Source organism: Malus domestica, chromosome 04 (assembly GCF_042453785.1).
Source record: "Malus domestica chromosome 04, GDT2T_hap1".
In the NCBI taxonomy this organism is placed as follows: Eukaryota; Viridiplantae; Streptophyta; class Magnoliopsida; order Rosales; family Rosaceae; genus Malus; species Malus domestica.
Window position 1 is genome coordinate 23523883 of NC_091664.1, and position 14359 is coordinate 23538241.

The following is a 14359-nucleotide window of genomic DNA, read 5'->3' on the forward strand; positions in this document are numbered from 1 at the left end:
AATTAAATGGAGATCTCAACCATAGAATACAAGCTGGATGGATGAAGTGGAAGAGTGCATCCGGCGTGTTGTGTGATCATCGTATGCCACTGAAGCTTAAGGGAAAATTCTATAGGACGGCAATAAGGTCGGCGATGCTGTATGGCACAGAATGTTGGGCTGTGAAGCATCAACACGTACACAAAATGGGTGTAGCGGAGATGAGGATGCTTCGTTGGATGTGTGGGCACATGAGAAAGGATAAGATTAGGAATTAGGATATCTGAGGTAAAGTAGGAGTAGCCGAAATTGAAGGAAAGCTGAGAGAAAATCGGTAACGGTGGTTTGGACATGTGCAAAGAAGGCCTACTGACGCTCCGGTTAGAAGATGCGACTACGAGACAGAGGTTCAGGGCCGAAGGGGTAGAGGAAGACCTAGGAAAACTTTGGAATAGACTCTAAGAAAAGACTTAGAGTACTTGGATCTAACAGAGGACATGACACAAGATCGAGCACAATGGCGTTCTAAGATTCATATAGTCGACCCCACTCAGTGACTTGGATTTTTTCAAGTCTCAAATCGAGAAGTTTTCCCTACTCGGGAAATTAAGGGAACACTACCTCAACCTACATGCTCCACTCACAAAGCTTCAACATACAAGCTTCAACAAAAGAAAAATTCAAAGAACTTAGCGAATAAGGCTTTGGTGTATTTAACATAATACGTTGAAATGAAACAAAGCTTATTTATTGATATCTCCAATAAGTTACAAATATGTACATATACATGAGTCAAAATAAACAAACAAGAGGAAGCCTTCACAAAGGTTGCTTAGGAGAAGCCTCAGCAGTCGGTAGAGCCCCAGAAAGAGAAGGCACCGGAGGGGGATCATTCGGAGCCTTAGTACTGGACAGCACCTTAGAAGGAAGAGGCATCGGAGGTTGATCATTTGGAGCTTCATTACGCGGTATAGCCCAAGAAGACGAAGGCAATAAATGCCTTTGGAACAAACCCACAAACCTCTGATGATCATGTAAAATCTGACCATCAGATTCCTTCATCTGGTCAAGCTTCCTCTTCATGTTTGTAACATAGTCATGTGCGAGCCGGTGCAACTGTTTATTCTCATGCTTGAGCCCTCTAATCTCCTGTTTGAGACTCATCACTTCAGCCGCCAATGATTCAACTTGGCGAGTTCGAGCAAATAGGCGTTGGGCCATATTAGACACAGAACCTGCACACTGAACACTGAGAGCCAGAGAATCCTTAACAGCCAACTCATCAGACCGTTTGGAAAGTAGTCTGTTATCTTTGGGAGTGAGAAGGTTCCTGGCCACCACCGCAGCGATCATATCATTCTTCATCATGGAATCCCCAACGGTAAGAGGACCAGTAGGGGATAAGAAGGATGGGCGCCATATGTTGTCTGGAGAAGGCGTGGCTGCCTCTTCAACAAGGTTCAAGTCAAAACGACGGTCGGAGGGGCTAGACATTTTCAAGGGTGTTGAAGAGAGAATAGGTCAGATAAATCAAGATCTTAGAAATGCAAGAAGGGAGCTTCTACTGGTGGAGATTCAAGTGTGCTTTGGAACTTAATACCAGCCTCTATAAAAATCTGCACTCAATGGAGCTTCAAAAATCGAAGAGGCGTCTGCTCAGAAATCGAAAAGGCTTTTGCTTTCTCAAAAGCTGGGCTGCTCAGAGACCACGAGGGCCGATCTCAGGAAATGAAGAGACGTTTACTTTCTCAAAAGCTGGGCTGCTCAAAGGCCACGAAGGTCGATCGTAGAAATCGAAGAGGCACTTGCCTTCTTAAAAGCTGGGCTGCTTAGAGACCACGAGGGCCGATCTCAAAAATCAAAGAGGCACCTGCTTTTTCAGCCTTGTCAGCACCTGTCACATGCACACTCAACTTTGCGGAAATTACGGGCATTCTGTCGAAGATTTCTGGTGAAGTAGAAAGCACGTGAATGTTACTGTTCAATCATCCACTTTCCACATGCAACATCAGCTCACGGGTACCACAGATAACTTTGCCAAAAATCTCTGACAAAGTTTAGACACGTGAAGCTTGCAGCTCCCATTACATCGCTATGACCAAGAAGGGTAAAAGAATAGCAAAGAAACAGCACTAACAAAGTTTAGACACATAAATTTTGAAGGTCTAGCTACCATATTATTACCCCACAAGGGTAAAATAACATGACCACTACTGGATAATTGGAAAGTCCCTGTGTGTCAACCTCTGTGCTCCGTGGCAAGGTAGACTAGCAAACAGGCCTAACCTTTACTAACATTCGAGAAAACACTCCCAACAAGATTGCTTGCTTCAAGATCGAAGAGGCACCATCCTCCGAATCTCGAGAGCCAGACTCTCAACATGATCACTTTCTCAAAAAGCACTGCTCTCTTAATCTCGAGAGCCAGACTCCTAGCAGGATTGCTTTCTCAAACATTGAAGAGGCACCGTTCTCCGAATCTCGAGAGACAGATCCCCGACAGGATTGCTTGTTCGAAAACCAAAGAGGCACCGCTTTCTCAACTTCGAGAGCCCCTTAGATAAAGCTTGTCTGTAATCCTCACACCGCTTTCTCAACTTCGAGAGCCAGATCTTCTTGGATAAAGCTTGTCTGTAATCTTCACACGTAACATCAGCTTTCCAGATACCACAGACCACTTTTTCAAAGTGCTCTGACAGAGTTAAAACGCGTGAAGCTAGCAGCTCCCAATACCGTGCTATGACCAAACAGGGTAAATGAATAGCATTACTCCTTGTTGTTAGGGAGACTCCTATATATGTCGACCTCCATCCTCAACGGACAGGCAGACCTGCAAAAATGCTCAACCCTTCCTCATATCTGACAGGGCACTCCCAATGAAGCCTCTCGAAATACTCAGCTTTCTTTCCCCCCGAGAATACCTCTGCAAACAAGCTACACCAGAGCAAGAATATCTCATATCATCAGGGTTAAAAGCAAGAGTATCCCATATCATGCTTTTTCCCTGTCTTTTCCTTTGGCCTTGTTCTTACCTGCAAGACAAGGAGAAAGAAAGCAATCAGTCAGCACTTGGAATCAAGCTTCCAGTGCGGAACTGACTGCCTGGAACCCCTTACCTGATTACTTACCTGGCATTGCTCTCGAGTACTCATCTTCAACATCTTATGCTTCCCGAAAAGATACCACATCTGCCTGAGGAACAAATAGGGCAAGTGAGAAGGATACAAGGAAGCATGTGGAGACAAGCGCAACAGAACACGTGCCGATACATCCACTACTTTGTCAACAGCAAAAGTATCCCATATCAGCAGGGTCGAACGTACTCTAAATTTGATGGACTTGTTTTGACCATCAAATTCTTCAGTCGGCCTTATACTCTGGCGGAAACCAGAAAACCCTCCAGCCCAGTTCAAGAATAAGCTTGTGGAAAGTTACTTCTTCAAAAGCAAAAGTATCTCATATCACCTTTTCTTATTTTCTTCTCTTTATCCTTCATGCTGCCTGCAAGATAAGGAGAAGGATAACAATCAGCCAGAACTCGAAATCAAACTTCTGATCTGGGACTGATTGCTTGGAGCTCTGATTGCTTACCTTGTCTATCACCTCTTTCAGCAGATCCCCTAGCTCGGCGACTTGGGAGACTCCTACTACATGGTTTGTATCGCGCTTGACCGAGCCTGAAACTACAAGTAAGCGTCAAGTGAAATTGATACATTACCTTGTGCATCTCCACCAGTTAAAGATACCACCCCTGGAGGGAGGAAGAGTACTTCCAAAGAAGATGCCACATCTACCTATGAGACAGATAAGGCAAGTGAAGACGATACCACACTTCGGTACTTAAAAGTTTTGTGATTACGAGATCATTCTCCCATAATATTTCCTAATGTCATTTGTACTAAATCATTCACTTGTACTCACTAAAGGAGAGCTTGAACCTATGTACTGTGTAAACCCTTCACAATTAATGAGAACTCCTTTACTCCGTGGACGTAGCCAATCTGGGTGAACCACGTACATCTTGTGTTTGCTTCCTGTCTCTATCCATTTACATACTTATCCACAATAATGACCGGAGCAATCTAGCGAAGATCACAAACTTAATATTTAAGATGATATTCTTTGGTGTATGTTTTTTGCAAACGATATAGTGTTGATAGATGAAACGCAGGAAGAGGTAAACGCGAAGCTTAACCTTTGGAGAGAAGTGTTGGAATCTAAAGGTCTTCGCCTAAGCCGATCAAAGACAGAATACATGGAGTGCAAGTTCAGTGCAAACGGAGGCCAAAATGAGTTAGGGGTGAGGATCGGAGATTAGGAAATACCAAAGAGCGACTGTTTTCGCTACCTAGGATCTATCTTGCAAAAGAACGGAGAATTTGATGGAGATCTCACCCATAGAATACAAGCTGGATGGATGAAGTGGAAGAGTGCATCCGGCGTGTTGTGTGACCGTTGTAGGCCACTGAAGCTCAAGGGAAAATTTTATAGGACGGAAATAAGGCCGGCGATGCTGTATGGCACAGAATGTTGGGCGGTGAAGCATTAACACGTAGGTGTAGTGGAGATGAGGCTGCTTCGTTGGATGTGTGGGCACACAAGAAAGGATAAGATTAGGAATGAGGATATCCGAGGTAAAGTAAGAGTAGCCGAAATTGAAGGAAAGAGGAGAGAAAATCAGTTACGGTGGTTTGGACATGTGCAAAGAATGCCTACTGACGCTCCGGTTCGAAGATGTGACTACGGAACAGAGGTTCAGGGCCGAAGGGGTAGAGGAAGACCTAGGAAAACTTTGGAAGAGACCCTAAGAAAAGACTTAGAGTACTTGGATCTAACGGAGGACATGACACAAAACTGAGCGCAATGGCGTTCTAGGATTCATATAGCCGACCCCACTTAGTGGGAAAAGGCTTTGTTGTTGTTGTTGTTGTTGGTTGTATCTCATACATTTGATGTGAACGTCATGCTGTAGTAAAACCATTATGATGTAATGTAATTTTATGATATTATTATTAAGGGAGGAGGAAGGTTCAAAACTTTTACAATAATTTAGGAAGAAGAGTTTCGAAACCGAGACACATGGATGAAACCTAGACACTATTCACTAAGATAGTGGACCACATGCTCATTTCTTGGAAATGTGAAATGAGATGAAAAGAATAAAAGTAAAACCATTTAGTACTACAGTCTAATAATGTTCATCTTAATTTATAAGTGAAATGTCTTATATTAGAATCTTGTGATTGGCGAGTTTGATGTTAATTTATTCTCAAGGGTCCTTTAGAGCTCGTTTGGAAGTTTTTTTTTTTTTTTTTTAATGACTAAAAGCGTTTTTAGCGAAAATATTTTTCGGTTCTAAAAGCAATTAAAATGTTTTATGTAAGAAGCACGTAACTGGTACTTGCAGGAAACATTTAAGTGTTTTTTATGATTCACTTGTTCTAAAAACATTTTTAATAAAAGCGTTTTCAGTCATTTTAAAAGCATTTCCAAACAAGCTTTTAACTACTAAACTATAGTAGGAAGTATTAGATTTAATTCTCATGGATGGTGAGTTCGAACTAATATATATGACTGACCCATTATGTAGCCTAATTCAAATTTCCTACCTCTTAATATAAATATATAGTCATATTGAAAGAAAAATAAAAGAAAAAAAAGAAAAACCGTAGCCAGGGCTGGGAAGCCATTTATTTGAATAACAAATCAATCTGGCCAATGTTAACGAAATCAATTGGGCCCAAATAATTTATCTCGTCGCAGGCTAAGGAAGGAAGCATATTTCCACTTTTGGGAGTCACCTTGAACCAATCCTGCCCTCAAGTTTCTCCGACGTCAATCAAAGGATGTGAATACTGCCTTTAATTCATGACTGGTGTCATCAAGTTGATGCTAGCTATTTGTTTGTTCTGCGGAAACAAATCAACATGATTCAAATATGGTTTATATATATATATATATGTGTGTAGAGAGCTTTGAGAATTGAAAAGGGTTGGTGTTTACGGCATTTTTAACTACCGGGAGTGATTTCTACATGCCTTTTTTTACATTACGTTCACGCCTATTAAAGTTGACCACCCTTGATTCAAACCAAAGACCAAAAAAGAATAGTGGTGTACAGGATGTGAAAAAGTGTATGCAGAAGTCATTTCTCTTTTAACGACTCACCGATCGAGGGGTGTTTCGTATACGAAGAAGCAGATTCCAATGACAATGTAGCAGAGAATAAGAACCAATCCCTTCACATAATGTGAAGTCCCATCCTAAAAAAAATCAAGGTTAAAAACATATGAGAAAGTATGATATACTTAATACATATGAAGTTATGTATGATTAATCATGTGAGTATTACTTGTAGAGCAAAGGCTGCTGTGATCACTGCTAGAGCAAATGACACTGTCTCAATCAGATTGAAGTTCAGATCCATGTTAACTCCCATTATCCAACCAACAACAGCGCAGCACGGAACCTGCGTCACACGTATAGAAAAAAAAGAGTTTTTGTTAATGGAACTTTTGTTCTTCTGGTTTGGAAAGAGACTACAGTAATTGAGCTTAGGTTATGAACACGAACCACGAACATCGCGATCTGAGTTGCAGACCCCAAAGAGACTGCTAAAGATATATCCTGCAATTGTGTAAAACAGAAAAATGTAAACTTAATTATAACTTCCTGCAAGAAGAGGAGATCAATTAATCAAAGATATTAGGATTACTCACCAACTTGTTCTTGAGAGCAAATATGATCGATCCTGCGTGCTCAGCTGCATTTCCAAGAATCGGTACAAGGATGAGGCTGAGGAAGCTGACTGACAAACCCCAGGATCTTGACGCATCCTAATATAACATACGAATTCGGTGAATTTGCATGTCTTGATGAGAAGGTTTACAAACCCACTAAACAACATAGTGTACTAATTAATTACCTCAATTGTGCCCACCACATATTCAGACAGCAAAGCGGTGATGGTAGTGACAACAAACAACCAAGCAAATCCACTCCAGAAACCGACCTCAGCCGCATCTTCTTGAACATCCTCATCACCATCAACTTCCGATACCTGCTCAGTTGCATTTTTCCTAATTACTTAGCTGAGCTCTAACAACTTGTTTTTGTGAAAGGAAGCACTGAAAATGCAAGTTTAATGCACATATCATCAATTGCTTTAACAAAAAATCTCTTTGTTTTGGGATCTTCACTCTCTCAGATCAGTTCGGAATGAAGACTTGTATGACAAGTAAGCAGAAAAAAAAATAAACAGATGAAAAGTTTCATCAATAGTATCATGAATTTTCATGCAACGATTCTTCTGCATTATATAATTAGATTGATGCTTTTATTATATCATCTATTTCCTATGCAGTACTCATGGAATCAGGAAAATAAAATCATGATTGCAGCAAAAAAATTAGGATAATTACTTGCTGAGATTCGAAATATCCATGGTGAGTCCACAGTTGGAAGAATAAGAATGCAGTATAAGAAAGTAGCATTACGATACTAAAGGCCCTTGAGATTTGGAGTGTTTGGTCCGCTGCTACTGCAGAGTCCCCAGCGTATCGAAGCAACATCGGTAGCATGTGGCAGAATGTGCCTAGCAGTAGAAGGAGAGAGTTCACATTCGCCTGTCTCTGATGAAAACAATATGCATATAAAGTTTATAAGAAAAAGAAATTCAGGTATACGAAGCAACATATAAGTCGGATAATTTAAAAATAAAGTTCAAACCGAAGAATTACGGAAGTTAAAATCCGAAAATTATTCTTAGGGTTCTTACTCTTTCAAATTTTTGCTCCCCTCTGAGGTTGGCAAGGCCACCGCAGAAAAGGGAGGTGCCAAGGACCAAGAGAAGGTTGGAAAGAACTGAACCCAAGAGAGAATACTTGAGCAAAGCTATGTTATTTTGGCTTAGAGCAGATATTGCTATGATCAGCTCTGTGGCATTACCAAATGTTGCATTCAGAAGCCCCCCAACTGCAAACCAAAACCACAAAATATTGTGAGAGTCAAATTCTGTTAATAGATTAGATAACTCACTACATTCAAGATATGTTTAAAGAAGTAATGAAGAGATTAAAAGGCATAAAATTCATTCGTGTCTAATCCCTTCTAATCCATTCAAAATGACACATTATTCAGCTCTACGTACGTTCAACATAACCTTGAATCGTATGTTTTATCCCTTACCATCAAATCCTAGGCACCAAACGAGCCGTCATAAGTAACAATATAAAAAATAAAATAAAAAATGAGAACAGTTTACCTGTTGGACCAGTGTAGTATGATATTTGTCTGCAGTTTGAAGTAAAAAATCATAGTGGCAAAGATTAATCCAAGCATAATTTTGAAGAAAGTCTAACTGATTGTGTAAAACGCCTTACTCTGTAAGGAAACTGATCCGCTCAGCAAGTAAGGTGATTGCAAGTAAGCTCAGAGCGAAAATCCAGGGCTGTCAAAAGAAGAAGGTTAGTCGTTTTAAACACGCCTTTTTATAGCCCGTAGTGATTTTCGTACTCCTGTTATATATGTCACTTGATTCTCTTTTGATTAAAAGCTAGAAAGAAGGCAGGAATGCATGCAGAGAAAAAGGGTGCGAAAATCACCAAAAATGCTGCGTGAAAAAAATATTATAAAATATTCAATTTAGAGACCAACTGATAAAAAAAGGAGTACGAAATTCATCACCAAATTGTGTAGAATATTTATTGATAATTAAGTGAAAGCGCTCACCTTTCCAAAGCCATAGCACACAGCAATAATGGATAGAGGAATGGTGGGAAGGAGAACTGAAAGCTTAGTCCCAAAAAGAACAACTTGCAGATTTACAAGCAACTGCCTAAGGTGGCGGTTCTGAACACCAGCTGCTAGTGAAGGATCCGACTTTCTGCGCAGCGAAGACGCTGACATTTGCCTGGCTGTCTTGCCATGGTGGTGGTTCACCTCCTCCTCCTCCTCCCTTGTGTCATTGACAAGGTTGCCGTTTTCCAAGAGGCATTCTTGGTTGGAAGCCATATTTGGTTTGAGAGTTAGAAATCTAACTCCGGTGCAAGGGGACGGACATAAACACTCTGGTTGAGAGTAAGAGAGAGAGAGAGAGAGAGAGAGAGAGAGAAATTATTATGCCATCTGAGTAATGAAGGGACACATATTGTATTGGCATGCATGGTGGCCAGATGTGGAGACGGTCACAAATACATGTCAGTCACAGAGCAAGTAAAACATTAACTCCATCAGTTTATTGTTGAGGTGTGCCATGAGTTACAAGGCCCATTCATATTGTTTCCCTTTGTGCGTGGAAAGGGATCCACTCCTGATCTTTTCCACCTAATCCTCCTCATCAAACAATCTGGATTCTTGAAATTTGATCTAACGGCTACAAACACAGACCCATTCTAAAAGTTATAATAACTTTAGCCGTTGATCAAATTTCAAGGACCTGGATTGTTTGATGAGGAGGATTAGATGAAAGGGATGCGAAGAGAATACCTTCCCTTGTGCATATCATTTGTTTCAATAAGAGTGTCATGAGTTTTCCTTTTGTGCATATCATTTTTTTCAATATGATATTCTAATTTACGAGAAAGATTATTTAAATTGAAGTACAATACGATATTCTCTATATTATTCTAATATACAAGAACGATGATTTAAATTGAGATATAATACGATCTTCTTTACATTTTTCTAATTTAAGAGAAAGATGATTCAGATTGCCGTGCAAGAGAACGGGCAAATTTGCCTAACCCACATCTATCTGGCGCATCATATTACGAACTACATAAATTGCTCAAATATTCGTAGGAAAAGAAGAATTTGATTCACTGACCTCCCAAGTTCCAGAAGCCAGCAATCCTCGACTAATGTTTTAGGCAATTTTGGCAGTTGCTTGAGTTTCTCCTCTGAAGAAATTAAAAAAATATAAAAAATCCCATTCGGATAACCATGTTATTTGGAAGCATTGGCAACGGCTATCTCCACCTCCCATGAAGAGAGAAGCCAGGCTTCTTTTGGGGCCTATATTTGTTCAAATTACCTCAACCATAACCTTGCATACTTTTGGCTTAATTTGGTGGATTAACATTAACCAATTTTGGTAAATATTATTAACCATCCATCCAATTAGTATTATGATGGATATTCTTGTAAAATCTAAAAACCACCACACTAAACAAGAATTAGAATTCACAGATCTGGGTTTGGCCAGTCAATCAAGAAAATGTTCCCGCATCCTTACAAGCAAGGAAGAAAATATCGGTAATATCGGAAATATCGGTAGTCCGAAAACACGGAAATGTCGATGGAAATATCGGGATAATATCGATATCGATAAAAATTACATGGAAACCACGGAAATTGTAAGAAAAACTTGGAAATTTTTAATTAAACTTTGCAGGATGTTTATTTAGTCAATTATCTATTAGTTTATCACAAAAAATTGGAAGGAAATGCATTGCATGATGGATTTAACTTATTTAAGTTGATTATATAGCGAGCTGGCAAACATTGTGAGTGTAGAAAATATGTAGTAATTAATGAAAGAAGTTTAAACACACCATAATCATTTATATATAATTAATTAGTACAATATTGGGAGGTTTTATTTAGGATATTAAAAAAAAAAGGAATTGAATAAAATGATGAAGAATAATGTGCCGAATTTGACACTTTAAATTTCTTACACATAAGCATGCGTCTAGGCGTTGAAGTTCCAAATTATAGTATATCAATTAACGATTGAAAATCAATACGTTGAATAAGACTAAACTTTAATTTGGATGCCGATTATGTTTTTTCAAGTTTATTTAGTCAATTATCTATTAGTTTATCACAAAAAATTGGAAGGAAATGCATTGCATGATGGATTTAACTGATTTAAGTTGATTATATAGCGAGCTGGCAAATTTTTCACTCTTTCCCTAAAATTATATATTTTCACTTTTTCCCTGAAATTGAGTCCTTTATCCTAATCTAATCTGGACCCCCAGATTAATTTATATTTTCACTCATTTTCTGAAATTATATAAATTGTGCAAATGAGTCCTTTATCCTAATCTAATCTGGACCCTCCATCTTGATTCTCACTCTCTGTCACGCTGCCACGTGGCAGCCCACTAACCCTCACCCTATCTCTCTCTCTTTTCCCGAGTCCCTCTCGGACCCCTCACTCTCTCTCAGTTCTCAACTCTATCTCTCTCTCGAACTCTCATTCTCTCACTCCATTTCCCCGATCACACCCACACCCAGGCACACCCAAATCCGTCCACCACGATGCCAACGCAGCATCTCCACCATCCTCCTGAACTCTCCCTCCCTCTCCTCCGTCTCTGGGAAGCACGGCGACGCGCAGAGGAAGCTCGGCTTCCCCGATCGCACCCACACCCAGGCACACCCAAATCCGTCCACCCCGATGCCAGCGCAGCATCTCCACCACCCTCCTGAACTCTCCCTCCCTCTCCTCCGTCTCTGGGAAGCACGGCGACGCGCAGAGGAAGCTCGGCTTCCCCGATCGCACCCACACCCAAGCACACCCAAGTTTTCAGGTGAGATTCCATTGAAATTCAGCACTCTGACCGACTAAACCCTATGTTGATTACCTCTTGCATGCGTGAAATTTGAACCTTATATGTGAAATTGAAGTTAAAAATTGTGTTTTTGCAAGGTTTTTGGGACGAAATCAGCTCGGGAATAGACACACCATCTCCGGCATTCTTCTCCGACGTTCGGCTCGGAGTCCGATTGCACCGTTCAAAAAAATATCGCGATATTTGGACGAAAACCATTCGGATACCAATTAAAATATCCTTTCCCCGAAAAACCGATAATATCGGCGATATTTCGCCGATATCATCGGCATTTTCTTCCATGCTTACAAGTTAGTAGCTCAGAATATCATTTTGTCAACAAAAAAAAAATGTCAATCTTTCGTGTCCAAGTCTTTATGTGTACTTAATTATCTTTAAACAACATCAATAATAATTAAAACAAACTAAGGATTGTTTAAATATCTTCAAAAGTTATTCTGCTACTTCCTACATCCCATATGCAATTGCAGAAAGATCAAATCTTGATTTCAGCCACCCAAAAAAAGGGATCCCCTTGCCAATTTGGGACTTTGAATGGCTACTTCTCAAACAAATATAGCTTCTAAACCTTCTCTATTTGGTCGCCGTGGGAAGTTGCTTCTCTTGGTTTGATGCAGTATACACGAGATCCCAGATGCTTTACTTCAAGGCCAGCATCCTCGCAACCAGTGAAGAAAAGTGATTCATCCTCTTTTCCGATTCTGCGTCTCCAACTCATCAGAAATGCTGGCCGGGGAAAACTAAAAGAGTCTCCTGTGAGCAAGAGGTGAATAAGAATGAGAATAGTTTCACCAGATACTACTTATACTGGATGAATTTGTCAGCATAGTACCACCACTCTGTTCATCCTTTGCTTGAGGCTGTGCTTTACCATCCTTCGGCTTGTAAGATTTGAGGAGAAACAAAAGGGTTTTTATCAAATTTGGATACTGCTTCACATCTGCAAGTAGTCAAGAAAAAGGAACCATTAGCATACCGTTTATGTGCAGCTCCACGAATATTCAGTACCACAGACATTGGAATAAAGATTCCGACTCTCCGAGGTTTGAAGAAAGATACTTGAGTGAAATCACAAGAGGAGAAACTTACACAATAAGATATCACTAGCAATGATTAGGTCCCAGTCTGGATCAGCAGTAGGGAAACTGTCACCCCATGTATCTGAAAAATTAGTATCCATCTTATGAATTTAATAGAATCCCAATACAAATTTAAGAAACAGTCAGTCAATTAGAATTTCAACACACTATGATTTTAGGCAGTAAAAGAAACCCGAGATAAAAAAACAAAAGTAAAATAAAATGCTCAAGAGTGAAGAAACTGAAGGACAACTCAGTCCAGAAAAGGATGACATACGCTTTATATGAGGAAGGACAGGTGTAATTCCATTTACCCTGCAGTTATGAGCTATATTATCTTCAATTTCCTGATCATTATAGTCTGATGTCGTAATGTCAAGATTAAACAATCTTCGTAGAAAAATTGCCAAAGCACCCGTGCCACTGCCAATCAGTAGACAAACCAACATCAGTTTACAAGCAACATAAGGGTTTCCCCTATGTGAAAAAAACATCTATGTGATGCAGTCAGTACCTATGATCAACACTAAAAAGTGCGAGGAACAAGAAAAAGAAAAGGATTCAAGTAATCCTTCCATGCAGGAGTCGATGATTGCATACACATATGGAAGTGAAACGGTCGAGAAATACCTGCCCAGTTCAAGACAATGCCTTCCTTCAATTGATGGCCTGTGTTCAACTAACCATTCTGCAAATGCAAATGTCCCAGGCCAGAGTAAATTGGCATTCAACTGATGAAACGAAAATTCTCGGACAACCAACTCCTGTACCAATCCGAATCACTTATCTTAGTTTATAGTACTAAAAGTTCTATACTATCAAACTCTACAAAGAAGCAATCAAGAACCAAGCTGAAATATAAACTAAAACTAGAACTCGAAATAACTCTTTTCGCGTTCAACGAAAGGCCGAATACCCCCTGAAATGAATGCACTTAAGCACTCAATTCCACGGAATTGAACTCATACATCTGCTTTTGAGTTTTGATTTATCCATGGAACAAATGCTACATATGAATGTAAATGTTGTTTCTAAACTATAATCGAACGCGTAAAATTAAACTCTAGCCTGTTTACGAAATTTCATTTCATTAAGTGATTTCAAATGGGAAAGAGATTAAAAAAACACAAATTCAACAAATCAGAACAGAAAAGAAAAAATACGAAAACTTACAGTTAGAAGAAGTGAAAGACAAATTCACGTTTCTGGGTGTTACCCAAATGAAGGAATAGACATACCATCCCAGGAAACTCGTGCCTCCTCTCTACGAAGTTTTGCTGGCTCTCTGTGTTTTCCTCACCTGCAATTTAGACCCACTAAGTTAGAGAGAGAGAGAGAGAGAGAGAGAGAGAGAGAGAGAGAGAGAGAGAGAGAGAATATACCACTGGAAGAGTCATCGTCGTCATGAAAAAGCGAAGATGGGGAAAAGAGAGCAATGTCCATCGTCGTCCTTCTTCTGCTCAGAAACAGAAGCTGCGAGGAGGCAAAACCTACCCGGAGAAGAAAACAAGGATTCGCAATTAAAATCCTGCCCCCAAAACAGTAAAATTTCAGAAATCAGGCTCAATATTTTGAGTATTCTTATTTTCTTCTTGTATTTTAGGGAAAATATTGTTAATTCCCCCCTTATATTTGAGAAACTCTTCTGGTTTACCCAAATTTTATTGGAAACTTTAACGAAAAGCTCATGATACTATTTAATTTAACGAAAAATCACAT

At 39.8% G+C, this 14359-nt stretch overlaps 2 protein-coding genes across 4 annotated transcripts; both read right to left on the bottom strand.

Moving 5' to 3' along the window:
- Positions 1 to 5561: 5561 nt before the first annotated feature.
- Positions 5562 to 9994, bottom strand: LOC103433600 (vacuolar cation/proton exchanger 3-like). 2 transcript variants are annotated; one of them, XM_008371869.4, is made up of 12 exons: positions 9806 to 9994; positions 8710 to 9047; positions 8361 to 8428; positions 8243 to 8271; positions 7757 to 7953; positions 7476 to 7610; positions 6905 to 7039; positions 6699 to 6815; positions 6553 to 6606; positions 6332 to 6448; positions 6148 to 6242; positions 5562 to 5888 (listed from the first exon to the last, which is right to left on the bottom strand). In XM_008371869.4, the coding sequence occupies exons 2-12, from the start codon at positions 8989 to 8991 to the stop codon at positions 5876 to 5878; spliced, it is 1242 nt and encodes a 413-aa protein (XP_008370091.2). In that variant the 5' UTR covers positions 8992 to 9047; positions 9806 to 9994; the 3' UTR covers positions 5562 to 5875. The 2 variants fall into 2 exon arrangements, with proteins under 2 accessions (XP_008370091.2, XP_008370090.2); XM_008371868.4 differs by having other exon boundaries at positions 7401 to 7610.
- A 1905-nt stretch (positions 9995 to 11899) lies between these two features.
- LOC103408447 (uncharacterized) lies at positions 11900 to 14264 on the bottom strand. 2 transcript variants are annotated; one of them, XM_008347296.4, is made up of 7 exons: positions 14023 to 14264; positions 13879 to 13940; positions 13271 to 13404; positions 12918 to 13063; positions 12651 to 12722; positions 12394 to 12501; positions 11900 to 12314 (listed from the first exon to the last, which is right to left on the bottom strand). In XM_008347296.4, exons 1-7 carry the CDS (start codon positions 14081 to 14083, stop codon positions 12124 to 12126), a joined length of 774 nt encoding a protein of 257 aa, XP_008345518.2. In that variant the 5' UTR covers positions 14084 to 14264; the 3' UTR covers positions 11900 to 12123. The 2 variants fall into 2 exon arrangements, with proteins under 2 accessions (XP_008345518.2, XP_070676763.1); XM_070820662.1 differs by having other exon boundaries at positions 13879 to 13925; positions 14023 to 14181.
- Positions 14265 to 14359: the final 95 nt, after the last annotated feature.

Excerpts from the sequence above, each read along its gene's own strand:
- LOC103433600 (XM_008371868.4), bottom strand. The coding sequence starts at position 8,991 with ATGGCTTCCAACCAAGAATGCCTCTTGGAAAACGGCAACCTTGTCAAT. Across the intron at positions 8,429-8,709 it reads TGTGCTATGGCTTTGGAAAG|CCCTGGATTTTCGCTCTGAG; the intron begins GTGAGCGCTTTC and ends TTCTTTTGACAG. Across the intron at positions 7,611-7,756 it reads GGGAGCAAAAATTTGAAAGA|AGACAGGCGAATGTGAACTC; the intron begins GTAAGAACCCTA and ends TGTTTTCATCAG.
- LOC103408447 (XM_008347296.4), bottom strand. The coding sequence starts at position 14,083 with ATGGACATTGCTCTCTTTTCCCCATCTTCGCTTTTTCATGACGACGAT. Across the intron at positions 13,941-14,022 it reads CGACGATGACTCTTCCAGTG|GTGAGGAAAACACAGAGAGC; the intron begins GTATATTCTCTC and ends TCTAAATTGCAG. Across the intron at positions 13,064-13,270 it reads CATTGTCTTGAACTGGGCAG|TGGCACGGGTGCTTTGGCAA; the intron begins GTATTTCTCGAC and ends ACTGATTGGCAG.